General features: G+C 46.3%; 1 protein-coding gene across 4 annotated transcripts in view; it reads left to right on the top strand.

Moving 5' to 3' along the window:
* GARNL3 (GTPase activating Rap/RanGAP domain like 3) overlaps nt 1-16591 on the top strand; it is a 1295083-nt gene that overhangs the window by 1018106 nt on the left and 260386 nt on the right. For all 4 annotated transcript variants that reach the window (XM_069609500.1, XM_069609499.1, XM_069609501.1 and 1 more), the window contains one exon: nt 14550-14663. In XM_069609500.1, coding sequence (XP_069465601.1) covers nt 14550-14663 — 114 coding nt within the window. The remainder of the gene's footprint in view (nt 1-14549; nt 14664-16591) is intronic.

The raw sequence follows: 16591 nt of genomic DNA, 5'->3' as shown, positions 1-16591 counted from the left end.
CATTAGTCAAGATTATGGTAGGCTTGGATTTATGAGTCTACAGGCCTAACATATCAGATTAAGAACACTCTACTTCTATGGTCCATGTTGCAGCCATTGCCTATTTGTATGCATTACATTAACAACAACACATCAGTAGAACGTTTCTGTTTCATTAAATAAATATTATGATAACTGGACAAGAGGCCTTCTGATCACCTTGCATGTGTTGCTATCAAAACTCTAAACAGAACCCCTTGTAGGGACTTTGCATCAGCATTGTAAGAGAGGAGTGGTGTCATCGATGATATCATTTATATTGTGTTCTTTGGTGTCCTGGGTGTTCATCTTAGCAGTGCATGATGGTGCCAAGATTAATGGTTGCAGAGCTTACCATAACTGCCACATGTCTTTAGTTTTTCGATTTTACGTTGTAACCATAACAACACTTTAGCAAAGTGTGTTCACTGAATTTCATTTTATAAGTGGAAATATTTCATGATGCTACAACACTGCATTTGAGTTATTAATAATTCCTCTTTTAACATATATGAAAGGACTATAAACCTCCTTTAGCAAACATTGTTTGCAGCGCATTCTGATGTGTGTCATTTTCAGCAGTGCATGCTGGAGCTGCAAGTCATGGTTGAATTACATGGGGCATGAGGCTCGACCATAAACCTGGACCCACCAAACCACCCTTGTTGTCCACTGCACCTAGCCTGCATCCTGGTCCAGTGCCCACCATATCCCTATAATGTGACCAATGGACAGTGTTCATGGCACAAGCCGTGGGGCAATGGACTTCAGCCATGATACAGTCCCCAATTAACAAATCCGAGTAGACATGTGTCCTTGCAAGGAGCTAGTTCCACTGCCCAGGCACCAAAGTTACATGACTATTTTTGGTGCCTACATGTTGAAACTTTGGAAAATATAAGACACAGGCCCTCATTACGACCCTGGCGTTAAGGTATTACCGGTACCGGTAACGGTACCGGTAATCCCTTAACACCTGATACGAGGTCCCTTTGCGGGTACCGACCTTAACGGCTGGTCTCTACCAGCCTTTAAGGTAAGGACCCGCAAAGCGACCTTGAAGGTGATTACGGTACCGCATTTTGCAGTACCGTATTTACTGCCTTCCCCATTCCCATTGAGCCCTATGGGGCAAAAATGGGAATGGGGAAGGGCCAGCGGTAAATGTGGAATTACCGCCCCGCCAACCTTGGTATGGGGCAGTAATTCCCCATGTCACCATGGCGGATCCGGTAAATTACCGGCGTTAACCATGGTGCTAATAGCGCCATTGGTTAACGCCAGGGTCGTAATGAGGGCCACAGAATAGATTTGCAAAAGCATGCTTTCAGGTACTTGCTGCTGCTCCTTGTGCATGTTTGCTGCAAACCCGTCCTGCACTTCAGGCTGTAGCCGCAAGCAGAATTTATTTTCCCATTCAAGCCTATTCCAATTTCAGTTTTTGTTCGGTTTAACTTTAGTTTTTTGCAAGTTTAATATGCCAATACAAACAAGAGGGGGATCCTCCTCATGGAGGGCTCATGCCACGAAAAAAAACAACAACATAACATTCCAACCCAATGTGCCAAAGACACCCTGCAAGTCCTCTTAGCAGTGGGGGAAAGTCCAATAATGTGAGACAAATGTCCGTATCAAACGCTCTCTTTGTTCACTCAGTGCTACCCACCGCCCTCGCCCGCATCTGAGGCCCCCACCAGGCGTGGACCATAACAGCAAATGTAAAAAATATTCAAGCAAGTTGTTACCTGTACTCATAAACCCACAGTCATATGTAACATGTCATGTCCCCCAAATGGAACTCAGTTGCCACATCATAGATGCCCACTGCCGAGGTAGGAATGGAATCATGCTCTGCAGATCTAGGAGATACCAGAACCGAGGCAAAACCTCCAGCCCCAGCACGCCTCATCCCTTGTCCTGGCGAGATGATGGTTTCGCCAGTACGGTTGCCAGCTGTTTCTCAGCCCTCTCGACATACCAAAAAATGTGTTCTTTCTCGTTGCATGAAACCCTCAGTTTAGCTGGTGTAAGCCGTCCTGTCTCGTGCCAAAAAAGATTTCCTTATGATGTTTAGCTTCTTCCTTCGGTCACTGGCACCAGGTCAGGAAAGACATGGACTTTGTGCTCCTGGAATGTCAAAGACTTCTTGGCTACCACAGCCTTCAAAATCCACTCCGTTCCCAAGCTTCAGCAAACCTGACTATAAGCATCGGACCCACAGATTTGTTTGCGGACAGGCTGGGGAATTTAATAGGATGGCATGTGTCCACATATATGGGATCCTTGTCCACCTCCAAGGTGAGCTCCTCTGGGAGCCAGTAGGCAGTAAAACCCATGAGATCATCCCCTTCTGCTGCTGATGGGAGACCAATGATCAGCAGTTGCGTCGCGTATGCCACATTTTCCAAGTATTCCAGTCTAGAGTCCATTGCCAGGTACCCCTTAGTCTCAGCATCTAAATCACGTCCGGCACGCTGCACCAAGGGCAACATTTGGGCACACTGTTGGTCCATTGTCTTCATTCTCTGCTCTAACGTTGTGTTTCTTGTTTCCAACTGGGCCACTTTCTCACAAATGTTGTCAAATTTGTTTTCCGAGCCACGACATTGACTTCTCTATCCTTACAAATGCGGCCATCACAGAGTACTGGGCAGCCATCATCTCCTGGCTGTGTTCTCTACCACGATGTGAGAACAAGTCTGCCTCCTCAGCCTTTGCTTTCTTACTGGACTTTACCTTACTGAACCACCTCTGTTCAGTGCCTTTGCTTGCTACTGTCTACGCACTCACTAGCCAATAGATCCAGCTACCCAGTGAGGGCCGACCTCCGGCTGGCTGACTGCTCCATGCTCTCGCCTGGCCATGGACCTGCTCCTCTTCCATCGCAGGTCTAGGTACCCCGTTGTAATGCAGGGCAGGGCCGCAGGCACTGCCGTTGGTGTGCCTGTGTGCCCCAGCTCTGCCCACAAGTCCAGCCTCTTTCTCCAATGATTTAAGCGCCGCCGCGGGCACAGGCACATCTGGCACACAACAACAGCGCACCCAAGCACCACCGCAGGCCTCCACCTCTGGTCTGATGTCTCAGCCCCTGCCACCTCAAATGGGCCAAGAGTGACACAGCCCCTGCCCAGGGGTCCATGACAGCCCCCTGTATCTCAAACTGGCTCTTCAGCCTACACAATCGGTTGCATACTAGCACGGCCTTCCCACTGTTAGGAGCTCCACAGAAAGATTACCATCTTTGTCAGGCTCTCGAGTGCCCCAATTTCAAAATGTTTACCACATAGCCAGTCCCTGGTATCTGCCACCTGGCCATGGCCACAGGCTGTCTCAGGCACCAGTTATATCACTCTTTTTCCACCTGTCCTTGACAGGGGCCAGGTCCACTGCTCAGTTTAACCACATAGCCGGTCCCTGGTGGCCATGCCCACTTTAACCCCATAACCATGCCCTGATGGCCATGGCCAGTGGCCATATTGTCCGGGGGATGACCTTTGTTCATTCCACAGAAGATCAGGCCGAAGGCTATGCTTCAGACACCAAAGTTACCACTAGTTTCAAAAAATAAAACACAGGACAAATATGTAAAAGCATGCTTTCGGTCCTTGCCAATTCACCTCACTCAAGTTTTCTGCATATCCGTCCAGCACTTCAGGCTGTAGCCACAAGCAGATTTTTTTCCCCATTCAAGCCTATCCCATTTTCAAAAATGTTTGGTCCCCCTACAGTTTTCCCCTCTCTTGACAAAATGCCTTTAAAGTTTTCACAAACATTCAAAGTTGTGTCTGTAATCCTTTTGCAAACTTTTGTGCGGCTTTGTCAAGCGTTGGTTTACATTTTATAAGCAGTCCAAACATTTTAAGACCCCCATCTAAGTTTTCTCCCTCTAGATGAAAAGACACCACAAAATGGTACCCCCTACTCCCAAAATTATAGCTATTTCTCCCATGGTGCTTTGCAGCATAGAGGCTTTTCAGAAATGAAAATGCCACCATTTCTTTTTCGATGCGAGAAATAACCGCGGTTATAATGGGTATAACCCGGGGTTAGCCGAAAACATGGAAAAAATGCTGTTTGGAGTAGGAAAAAATGTGAAATGCCATCAGGCTAGAGATGCGCAAGGGAAAGAGGGTCCTATGAGAAATTGGGGGGCTGGAGACTAAGTTCAGAGCTTGAACGTGTTCACATAACCAGGGTTATACTGGGGATAACCGCGATTATAGTACAAAACAGGATCAGAAAGAAAGTGCATCACACGAAATTACGAGTGTTTGGGGGAATGGAAGAGGGCTAGGGAGGAAAAAAGGACTTGATGTTAGTGGGGGAGCATGGCAAGAGAAGGGGGGCACTTGGTTAGTACTTGAGAGGGCAGGGAAGAGTTTTGGGTTGTGCATGCTTTTTACAGATAACCGCAGTTATTTGCTGGCATTTACAGATAACCAGGGTTATTTCTAGTACATTGATAATATAACCATGTTTTTAAAAAAATAAAATCAACACAAAAAAAGTGGAATTTTACAGCTGCAGTGAGGTGGGGGTTAATGGGTGTGGCCAAAGGATATGGCTACTGGATTACTTTAAGGAACCCAATGGTGTACTATGGAAAGTGGCCATGCCCAAAGGGTGCAAAACATTGACTTAATTTCCAAGACAAGTTTGGGGTTATTCCGTCAAGTAGGTTTTAAAATATTTGATGGGGAAGGGATCACCCTTCTCCCAAAAATGTTGCTATATCTTCGATGCTGCTTTGCAGAAGAGACTTTTCAGAAATGAAATGCACATTTCATTTATTTTTGCTCGAAGCAAGCGATTACCGCAGTAATACCGTTGGAATGCAAAAATGAAAATTGCCCAAAAAAGCTATTTTTAGGCAGAAAAATAATTAAGTTATAGAGTATAAGAGTATACCATGTCAAATTGGAGAGTTGGGTATGGTCTGGCGTGCCAGTTACAGTTTGAAAATTTTCAGATTATCGAAGGAATACCGAGGGAATCTTGTGAGATTCTTGTGAGATTCCCACAGTAATAATGCAGTAATAATGCAAGATGCCCTCCGAAAAACAAATGTGTCACACGGGTGGCGCTCACGAGCACGAGCAAGATGGCGGCAGGCTGAAAGTGCTCCATAGGTGGGAATCATGTGAAGGCGACTCCTTCAGCATCAGACATAGCAAATCGCATTAAAATGGAGACGGCATCAGGCGGAACCAGACCTACTAAGCTCAGTGATTTTTGGAGATAAACCGCACTGCGGCTTTGGAAATAATCGTCTTTGAAAGAGACGTTCCAGCGTGGCATGGCGGCCTGCTGCATGAGGAAATGGCGTGAAAGCAAGGGTAAATGACTGCGCCAAACAAATGCCTGGCTCCGTAACAGCCCCTGTTGCTTGTGATACTGGGACCCGACGCAGTCATGGCTCTACCCACCGGAGCCCGTTCTGACTCCTGAGAACCTGGAGGTGTGCCCTTGCTGGGACGGACGAGACAGCATAGCGACGGACGCTAACTGACATTGAGACCTGCAACATGGTGGGAGCCTACATTGGGACGACAGCCTGCGGGTCGGGTGTAGATGAAGACGGGGCCCGCCTGGTTGCCCCGGAGTTCCCTCAGCAATTCCACAGCCAGCTGAACCCAAGGTGCCTGCAGGAACTCCAACCGGCGGACCGGAGGGCACACGTGGCACCACCTACCCCTGGACTAGCCATCAGAGGGGTGATGATTGCGCCTTTCCCCAAGTAAGACGGGCACGCTGCAGGGGCAGATATTGGCGCAGCGGACATTCATTCTGCATTGACTAAAATGGGGCACAGCAACCACACGGTACCCAATTCCTTGGCGGGATTTGCGGGCACTCCGCCGCCAGCATAGACATAGACTCTGGGCGCACCAGCAATCGGCCACGCACAGACAACCCCCACCTCAAAACGAGGGACATTTTAAGCACATAAAAAGGCACCTGGCCAGGACTACTGACATGGGATTAAAGCTGCATCCTGAATATTTGGCTGAGCACTATGGAACGCCGCATCCATACCGCGTTCGGCGGATACGCATATACACAACACTCTTGCACACAGAGGCCCCACGTTAGACAGTTCCTCCCAACACGATCAGCAAGATCAACACCCGCTGATCCAACTTGGTGCCCAACTCCCATGTGTATCCCCACTGCTGAGCCGCTATGTCTGCACACTGGCCTCCAGACCAAACGCTAGTGGCCGAATAAGGAAACCTTCAGGCACCGCACGCCACCACCACACCCCAGACTGGGCCGCCGAGCACCTGGAAGTGAGTTGCTCACCTACGCTAAACTGCCAACAGTCTATTTACACAACCGGAGGGCAGTTCACAGCAGCTGCTCCTCCAGGCCGGTGGGGGCCGACGGGTAGTCTGTGTGTGGGGGTGTGTAAAGGCGCAGCTAAGAAACACTACGAAAGGCACTCCAAGAAGACAAGAATTCCAACCCTGCAGTATATACGCGAGGGCCTCCCAGGCACTCAAGCCAACTCCAAGGATCACCGAGGAACAGTGGCAAATGATTTGGGAAGTGCAGTACAAGAACCTACATCAATTGTACTATACGCCTACCAAAATGCATTGAATGGGGCTTAAACTCACACCACTTTGCTGGAGAGGATGCGCACACATAGGAACAATGGGCCACGTATTAGGATCCTGCCCCATTATTAACTCATATTGGCGTCAGATACATCAAGCACTGACAGACATAGAGGGTGCAGATTTTGCTTTCACCCTGAGGGTGCTGATTTTAGGAACTGACAAGGAAGATTGGCATGATGATAACTTGTTTCGCAAACTTATTTCCCTCATGGCCTTTACGGTGCGCAAGCTGTTGATCGTTCACTGGAAATCAACAATACCACCCAGCCTCACAGAGTGGTCAGAAGCACTATCCGAAATGTGTAAACTGGAGAGGGCAGCCTTCAAGAGGCAATCTAACCTCAACCCGACCAGAGGGGACCGCTACTGGGAACTACTCGAGACGTATATATGACCAAGTAGCACCTTGTGACACGCAGGATCGAGACTTAATGTACTGTATACAAATACCTTATGTTGTCAATAGGGTTGGATACATAGATAGATCTATCACTACACCCACAGTATCACCCTCCAAACCTACGCACATGAGTTGGAGGGATCGACCCCTGTGCCCGAGCCAAGAAACAGACCCCCGTAATGTAGAGCGGTAGCTCGGGGGACCAGGGCCAAGGGACACTGCTCACCCCAAGCGGCTTCTGTTTATCGCCATCAATATGATAACTGAAAAGTCTATTAACTCAATATCTGGAATCGCATCAGATGGTCTGAATGGTCACAATCGACTATGGCTACTACTTCGCTGATTATGCTCATGTTTATTTTCATGTCTGTGTTTATGATTATGCTTGTTTCTTTTGCTTTTGTTTGCTGTTTAGAACATTGAATAAACAGAGTTTGGGGAAAAAAAGAATGTGCCACACAAAGCAAAGAGTGAAGCGAAAGTGGGCAATGGCCGGGGAGGGGAAAGCAGTTCAGCAGAGTGGGGGGGCATAGAAAGAGGAGGGAGGCCATTGGTGAGTGCCTGTAAGGGCAGGGAATAGTCTTTTTTATTATTTTGAAGCATTTTCACATTATCGTGGGAATACCGCGGGAATACCACAGGCGTGAGTAGTTAATTGCCTCTGTATCTGTAGTTCATTGCCATTATCAGGGGAATATTGGGGGAGTCCCGTGGGAATCGAAATAGAGTGGACTTTTGTTTGTTTGTTATACCTAGTGGGCCCAACGGAACCTATTGGTGTAACATGTACAATGGGCCGCAAGGAAACCTATAGGTGCAACATATACACTGGCCATGATTGAAGGGTATGGCTAGTGGGCCCAAAGAAACCTATTTGTGCAATATGTGCAGTGTGCCGCAAAGAAAACTATTGGTTCAGCCGTGGTCACTGGCTATGGCGAAAAGGTCATGGCTAGTGGGCCCCAAAAAAACCTATTCGTACAACATGTACAGTGGCCAAGGCCTTAGGCCATGGCTACTGGGCCCCAAAGAAATCTATTGGTGAAACATGTGCAGCAGCCACTACCGTAGGCCGTAGTCATCATGGTCAAAGGCCAAGAGTAGTGGGATTGAAAGAAACCTAGGCCCTGATTTCTAAAATATTGTTCAATGGGATTGCGCCATTATGAAATACTTTTATGAATCAGGCCTAAAGTGTTTTAAAATATACAGTGGCTGAAGGCTGTAGCTAGTGGGCCTAAAGAAACCTATTGGTGCAACATGTATATAGGCCACGGCCGAAGGCCATGGCTAGTGGACCTTGAATAAACTATGGTATAATAAAACCCTTGAAATTCACGTTAGAAATTTGTGTTAAGAGAGAGTTAAGGTGATCAGATTTAATGAAATCTTGAAATTCAGCAGATGTGGGAAGTGATGATCATCTTAACTCCTATTGCAAAGCCAATGAGCACATACATAACAGATGGGATTCACAATGACATACAAAATTAGAGGCCGTCAAGATAGCTCAGTGGGTTGAGCGCTAGCTGCTGCAATCTTTATGTGATCTGCAGGTCACAGGTTTAAATACTGGCAAGGCCAACACAGGCTTTCATCCTTCTGAGGTCGATAAATGAGTACCAACTCTGGTTGAGTGATATTGTATGTATATGTGTTCTGTGTAAAGCACTTAGGCATAAGCACTATAAAAATAACATGTTATTAGATCACGGGGGACACCAATTTAAGATGATCATCACTTCCCACATCTGCTGAATTTAAAGGGTTTTGTTGCGTTAAATCTGTTTGAATTTAAAGGGTTTTGTTGCGTTAAATCTGATCACCTTAACTAAAGCTTTTCAGTGAATATATATATATATATATATATATATATATATATATGGGGCAGGATGGGTACTTTATCCGGTTTAAGGTCTCTGTGGGCCAATTTAGAGGCTCGGCCCATCTTCACAGTCCAGCCATTCGCATTTAAGCGCTGCATATGCCCATTTAAAATAAACAGAAACATTATAGAGGACAGTGAACAAAAAATGCCTTGGCGCAGTATTTAGCTGCAGTGAAATTAAAGGGCAAATCTAAAATGCATGTGGAGGGTACAGGTATCTCCTGCAATAAGTGTGGGGTGGGGGTGGAGGGGTGGGGGCGGTGATCGGATACGAGCAAAGGCCCTGTCCCCTGGTGCTGGTGTGAGCACTAAGAGCTCAGGGATGCGGCCATCGTAAAACATGGTGAGAGACAAAGCCGAATGGGGAGGGATGTTTTCTGCAAAAATGCAGCCAGTTCCACCTCATGGGGAAAAAAGGCAAAGAAACTGCAAGGCCTTGTGTTAAAATTGGGAGAGTCACATAAGGCTGTGAGGAGGAAAGGGTAGAACATTGAGAACCGGAAAGGAATACATTGGGGAGGTGCCATCTTGGTGTAAGCATAGAAGAACTAATAAGGTGGGTGATTCAAAAATATAATAGGTGTCACCAGGCTCGGACTGGCCTATAGGGCAATAGGCCCATGGGTGAACCCAAAATGCAAAATGCTTGTTCGGCCAGTTTGTTTGGTCAAAGTGGGCCACTTATTTGGCCAATGTGGGCCAGTTTGGCCGGTTTGATGAGTTACTTCACTACGTGGCTAGTCGTTTTGACCAGTGTTGCTGAATAATTATTCTTTAAAATGCACAATTTGTATCACATTTCATCAAACAAATCCCCCTTGGCTACTATTCAAACAGTATCACAAAAGAATGAATAGCCATTTGCAACTTTGGTCCACTTTTTAATAGGTGCCCGCAACAATTGTATGGCCCCGTACGACGCTGGGTGTCACAGAGGGAAAGGATTAGACAAAAACATGAGGAATAAGGAAAAGAGGCAAAATGAAAAAAATGATGAAAACAAATAAGTGGCAAAAGGAGGACATGTGGGGGCTAAATAACAGGTTGGATGGGGCAATGAATATGAAAAAAGGCATAGGGTGTGATCTGGGGAGTTGGGGCGTGCGTACAGATAGCGGAGGCTGGGGTGGGAGTTTGCTTGCTCAACGAGATTGAGTAATGGACCTTAGATGGATTGTCAGAGTTAAAGCAAATCAGTCTTGCCACTGACGCTCTCACCGTCCCACCAATATGCAACCTCCCGAGGACATAGCTCTGTCGTGAGCTTTTAGTAGTTTGACGTCACTTGGTATAAAGAGAGGCACCAGACCAACTGACCTTATTTTGTCAACTATTCACACATTGGCGCTCAGAGTTGCCCAATTTATGTGAATGTTAAAAGTTTGGTATTGCACGTGTTTTGTATGTACATTATAATAGATATAGATTATACATAGACTTAATGATATAATATGTAAACAACAGAACGTGATTTCTCCAATCCAGGTCCCTCACAAAGTCTCTGTCTCAATGAGTTTGCACTAGCAGTCAATTCAGTTGCTGAAAAAATATTTTGCGGGCTCATCAATGGCCGGCGGGAAGTGCTGCAAAGTTGACATACATCAGAAACGTGTGTGATGCTTGTTGGCATGGCCAATGCTACATTCCCACAGTAGAGTGGAAGTGCCAATACAGGGGTTGGCTCTGTTGACCCCAAGCAGGGCATCCCAGTGTGGGGAATTGGGGAGGGGTTCCGGAGCCCTGGTGTGTGTAGGAAGACCACAGCTTTGCTCTGCTACCACCATCCTATATATAAGCATGCCAGACCAATCAAGAGCGGTGCTTCCCTGGTACCCACTCATATCACGAACAGTGGTGCCACATTGTAAAACAGGGACTAGTCCGACCAATTCACTACAGTAGTTATCAGTCCTGGGTAGGAGCAGAAAGCCCTGTTTTACTGAACAAAACTGTAGATTGAGGAAGTTCAAGGAAGGTCCCAGCGACCAGTTGGCGATTGGATACAGACTGCTTGGCTCAGGCATGAGCCCGTGCCCAGTTCTACTATAGGTGAGGAATATATATGGCAAGCACCATTGACATTCATGTAGAACATGCACTGGCTGGCGAAGGTGTGGTGACCCCTGAGTGAGGAAGTGTGCCAACTGGGAGAAATGCCCAACCTTCGGTAAGGAAGAAGAGTGGCTTGGTCAACCAGACTGCATCGGAAGGCGCTGAGCAGCAGTAAGTAGCCTTAGGACCCAGTGTCTGTGTCCAACTCCTAATTGGCAATAAGTGGTGTGTAATGGACGTATGCCTATTTATGGGGTCTTTGTGCATATCGGGCCCGCGAGGTACGTGGAGATCACAGTAGTGTGCTCTGATCGAATATCCCTAAGTGGAGGTGGGGAGCATTGGCACATTGGCCTAATGTTGCCCAGAGTGTATTAACACATTTCTGTCTCATGCATGTTGCAGGGTGAGTGATAGTAAAAAAGAAACTGGACATTGAGAAAATATGTAGGCAGCAGAGAGAAGATAACATAGGAGGGCCTGAAGACTGCCCCTGGGTGGTAGCGGTGCACGGTATGAATCAACATAACATAGAATAAAATAAAGAAATTCAATCAGAGTAATGCATCAGTGGGCGGAGGGGAGATTGGAGTTATGGGTCCAAAAATGTGTAGTTACAAATTTAGATTTATGTTTAGAGTTAACATTACTATCTATCTAACAATGTAAGTGTTTTTTTTTTAAAGTAATCAACAACATGCTGGTCTGTGTATGCTTGCACCCCTTGCCACCCATTCATTTTGTACCAATATTTATCTATTAAATGCATGTTTGATCATATTTCCTCTTTTTGAGCCTTTATAATCACCTCATTCACTGTTTTTAACCAGTCTCTTTCCCCTGTAAATGTTTTAAAGAACTTGCTCAGAAGAATCACTTTCAGTCTCTCTCCCCCCTCCATAGTGTTCTCCCCCCCACCATCCTTACATCTTTAAAAAAATATATATATGTATAACCTCCATTTCCGTTCAACAGTTTACCTTTTATTTCCTGTGGGTTGGAACATTCATGAATTAATTCCTATGAGTTGCAATGAGTTGATCTATAAACGATAAAACGAAAGGTAATTGTAATTGGAACCTGGCATCTCCAGTGCTGCGTTCTCGCTATGTATTGCCAGTGCAGGCTAGCATACAATCAGGGACTCACCACATAAGACATTGGCCCTCATTCGAAGTTTGGCGGCAGTTCAGTGGAATTTCCACGGAACTACCGCCAAACAGAAATATTGTTACCGCCATCTGATCCTGTGGGTTTACTGCAGGATTGCAAGTGGTGGTAGGTGGTGTAAATCCCCATTTGTATGACTCCAAAGGACTTTAATTATTTATATTAATTATTTATATATTTATTGTTTGCTTGTTAGGCGCTTACACAATAAGAAAATACTGTTTCAAAGCGACCACAGGGCAAAGGAGGGTGCAGGAGTGGGAAATACATTAAAATACATTAAAAGCACATTATACAAGAACAGTGGAGGGAAGAGGAAAACAGGACAAACCTACTATGTCCTGTGAGTATTCAGAACGTGCAAGTGCAGCAAGGAAGAAGGCAGGGGGCAGTGCTGTAAAGTCTGAGATGAAGTGCTAGGAACGTTGAGTGCCAAACAGCCTGGAGCTGCGAGGGGTGTAAGTGCGAGCCACCAAGGCGGAGGGTGTGAGTGCAAGTGCAGATAGGAGCTGAGTCGATTGGGTGCGGGAAGTCAGGGCCCTGAGGATGCATAAGGGCCCAGGACACCAATCGCAGCAACTGTAGGATTAGCAGGGGAGATAAGAAGGGAAGGAGGAGGTATAGAGGAGAGTCTTAAGGAGCTTCCGGAATGTAAGAAGTCCTGCTCAAGGCGCAGAGGATAGGGGGAGGCTGTTCCATAGGAGGGAGCCAGCTGAGGAAAGAGAACGACCCCCTGCCCTTGTTTAGCAAAACACTTTGCGCACAGAGAGTTAGAGCCAGAAGAGTGTAGTGGTCTAGAGGGGGAGTATTTAGTAAGATAACAGTGAAGATAGTGTGGCCCTCAGGCCCAGACAGCCTTGTCGATGATGGAGATGGATTTGAATTTAATCAGTGCAGCAACCGGGAGCCAATGAAGACTTTTTAGTGCAGGAGAGATGCGGCCCCTGGGCAAAGGCCAAGGATAAGTCTCATTGCTCTATTCTGGATTAGCTGGAGGGGTCGCAGAGTGGAAGATGGTAGATTCTGGAGGAGGCTATTTCAATAGTCAAGCCCAGAGAGAAGCAGGGCTTGTGTCACATTGAGCCTCTGAGGGAAAGTGAGAAAGGGGAGAATTCATTTTAGAAGGAAGAGCTGAAAGTGCGACTTCTTGGAAATGTCCTGAGTATGAGGGAGGAAGGAGAGAAAGGAGTCGGAGATGACTCCAAGGTTTCTGGCTTCAGAAGAGGGCAGAGGGGAAGAGTCCAAAGAGGAACGCCAGTGTGAAGGGAATAAGGAGGGAGCAGAGGTCCAGATGGCAAGGATCTCAGTTTTACAGGCGTGGAGGCACTTAACTCCCCTAAAACCGGTGCCTGTGATTGCAGCAATTATCTGCCGGTAGGGGCCTGAACTACCAGCTGATCAAGTTTGCCAGTATGTCACAGCCCTACCGGCAGAGTTGGAGTTTTCCAGTCCAGAAAGGTGCCGGTACACGCTTGCTGGCACCTTATTTCCAGACTTGAAAACTCCTTTTGAACCTCATTGACAGACAAATATATTTCCTCTGGTAAATCTGTTTTGTAATGAACTCAAGAATGACTAAATATTTACCTTCCCCAAGGTGGGGGAACTGAGATGTCCAAACTTGTACGAATCACCCAACTTCTCACAGCTGGCATGCATGGTCCCCAAGTCTGAGTTCCACCCTTCTTGGCTGGAGTTAGAATGGAACGCAGCAGGATGCAAGTCAGGACTCCCAATTGTCGCCACCAGTGCTAATCAATTACACTTGAGGGTTCTGTATTTACTCAAAGAGAGAGAAGAGCATCAACAAGAAGCCCCAGCATGAGGAGGTGCACGATTACAGAGCAATCCCATGTTTGCGTACTTTAGAATAGAAGATGTAATGAAGGACACAGTAACCAGAGGACATCATGAAAGGGGGCATTGGGACCTCAACTGTGGACCGCACTGACACTCGATGCAAAACGACATATGAAGAGATTAGTTCTGGCAATCGCCATCTCTTGCTGCTCGCCCCTGACACTGAGATCTCAAGCCCTCCAAAGCCCCCCGTTTGGCGTCCTACCTACGCTTTCTCCCGCCTTTTGCTCCTTAGCCGTCCTTGCTCCAAACCAGTGGAACTAAAGTCCATCTTTTCTCTCTAAAGAGCACCTGAGTCGCCCACCAGCATCACCCCATGACTCTTCTCTTCCCTATCACCTGTACATGAATGGTTGTGATCATGCGACCACAATCATTGAACAAACGATATCTTCAAAAAACTGTTTACGCTTCATTATTTTTTCATCTAAAATATCTCAATTGCATTGTGATTATGATGTTCAGAAAAATACAAAGCAATGGCAGATTTGCATTCCAATATTAATATATAACGTACGTTAACTTATCCGCACAGGGAAAGATGCCCGCCTCTACGTGTTCAGGCTCAGCTCAATCAGGAAAGGCCTCGAAGACAATATAGTGAAGACCAAGTACGACTGCCGGGAAAATAAGCTTGAAAAAACAAAAGGTAAATAATCCTTACATTGTTTTTAAATCTTCCTTTATTGAAAGAGTGTTCCCATAAAGGCTCAAATAGGCTAGGAATGGTGGTTTAAAATTTAAGCCAAAAGCAAGTTCTTTCCGTGATCCTGTGTTCTTATGTTTCAGTTAAGCTTGGTGCTAGAACTTAAACAGTATCATAATGTTATATATATGATATGATGTGATATAGCATTTATAACACGCCTATACACAAGTGTTTCAAGGCGCAACGAGGCAAGGGAGGGGAAACAGAGGGAAGACAGACAGCCATCCTACTAGGCCAGGTGTCATTCAGATCAGATCGCACAAGTGCATGGGAAGTCGGAAGGGGGAAAGTGCGAGGGAGAGGGGAATGGGGGAGTATACTATCATAGAGCAAGTTGGCACTATATGCAAGCCACGGGTATCTTAAGGTAGCATTTGCATGGTGCCAGATAATGGCACAGAGTCAGGGAAACATACAGAGGAAAGTTCTCTGCATGCTTTTCCATGTTTGGCATATTTTGAGCTCCCTCGACGTAGCGGGGCATGTAGGAGGGTACCCACTCATCGGATTCCCTGGCTCCTGGTGCTGGGAAACTGAAAGCATTCCCACCTGCATCAGATTTTGATGCTGGTTGAGCAACTGGAAATACACTTGCTTTTTAAGAACAAAAAAAAAGGTGGAATACCAAGCATCCCTGTAATGACGGTTGCCATGATGGCTGCCATGTTTGTTCACGGCGGACGCCATTCGTGATCATGAGCATCATTATACAATACCCTAGAGCAGGGTCTGCAGCCAAAGGCTCTTCAAATGCTTTGGACTACAACTTCCATGATCCCTCACCGTTGACTATACTGGCCAGTCCTGTTGGGAGTTTGGGGTGTTGAGATAAATAATCGTCCCTAACCAATGTATGTCCTAACAACATACATATGCATGTGTCTACTAAAAGACATTTTAGTTCATTTAGTTCTTCTTTTTGAACTTTGAAGCTAAGATATTTCACCAAGAATAATGCTCATACTAAACAAGAAGTGATTTTAGTGGCAGTTCAGTTTATGTACATATCACTATGCTAAAAACAAGGCAAGGCAAAAATTGTTGTGGGCTACTTGGGCAACCCGGTCCCACCTCCAACTCATGGTAACATTTGCAAGCCTGTTGGGAACTCATTTAATCGCAAAGGCTCATGGTACATCTTGAAAATGTCTATGGAGCTCATTTCTGAAGTCCCTGGAGCATAAATGGGTGGGCTAAAGACAGGTCTAGCAGCGGTATGCCTGTCTTAACGCCTGCATTCACGCTCCGGGGGACCTTCATTGATTTTGAAGGCAGAGGGCAGGTGCTAACTGGGAGTTATGTCTACACCTCCGGGTTGCCTTCTACCTTCAAAACCAGCCTGGTTTCACGCCTGCATGGGATTGTCATGTAAAAAGCAGGCGTTGTCCACAGGAAATCATTGGAAACGCTGCCTAGCATGCGTGCATGGCAGGCAGCGTTTACTCCATGTGCCCTGGGGAGTGAAAATAGAGCAGTGTAAAGAGATATCCGCCATCTCTTCACACTTCTTATTTTCACTATGCAGTGTGAATGATGAAATTGCCCAGAGTGGACCAGTCTGCATGTGGAACCAACCAGCCAATATGTAGACCGGCTGCTTGGCTCATCAACTTACCCGATTATGAATATCCAGGCAGGTTTTCAAGCTATTCGCAATGAATATGCATGAGACAAATGTACATCTAATTAGTATCCGTGGCATACTTGACTAGTGTTCTGATAACCCAACTTCATTTTACTGTTCAGCAGTTGTAGGAGGCAAGCCCCAACACTGAAGGGAAAATTCCATGTCCACTCAGGCAGTCACTGTTATGACACAGTAGAACATGCTGCCCATGCCCTTGCATTATGGATAGTACAGCCTACAA

This window comes from Ambystoma mexicanum, chromosome 8 (genome assembly GCF_040938575.1).
Source record: "Ambystoma mexicanum isolate Mex_15411 chromosome 8, UKY_AmexF1_1, whole genome shotgun sequence".
Lineage (NCBI taxonomy): Eukaryota > Metazoa > Chordata > Amphibia > Caudata > Ambystomatidae > Ambystoma > Ambystoma mexicanum.
Note: the sequence above shows the minus strand (reverse complement) of the source record. Positions and strands in the feature narration are given on the sequence as shown.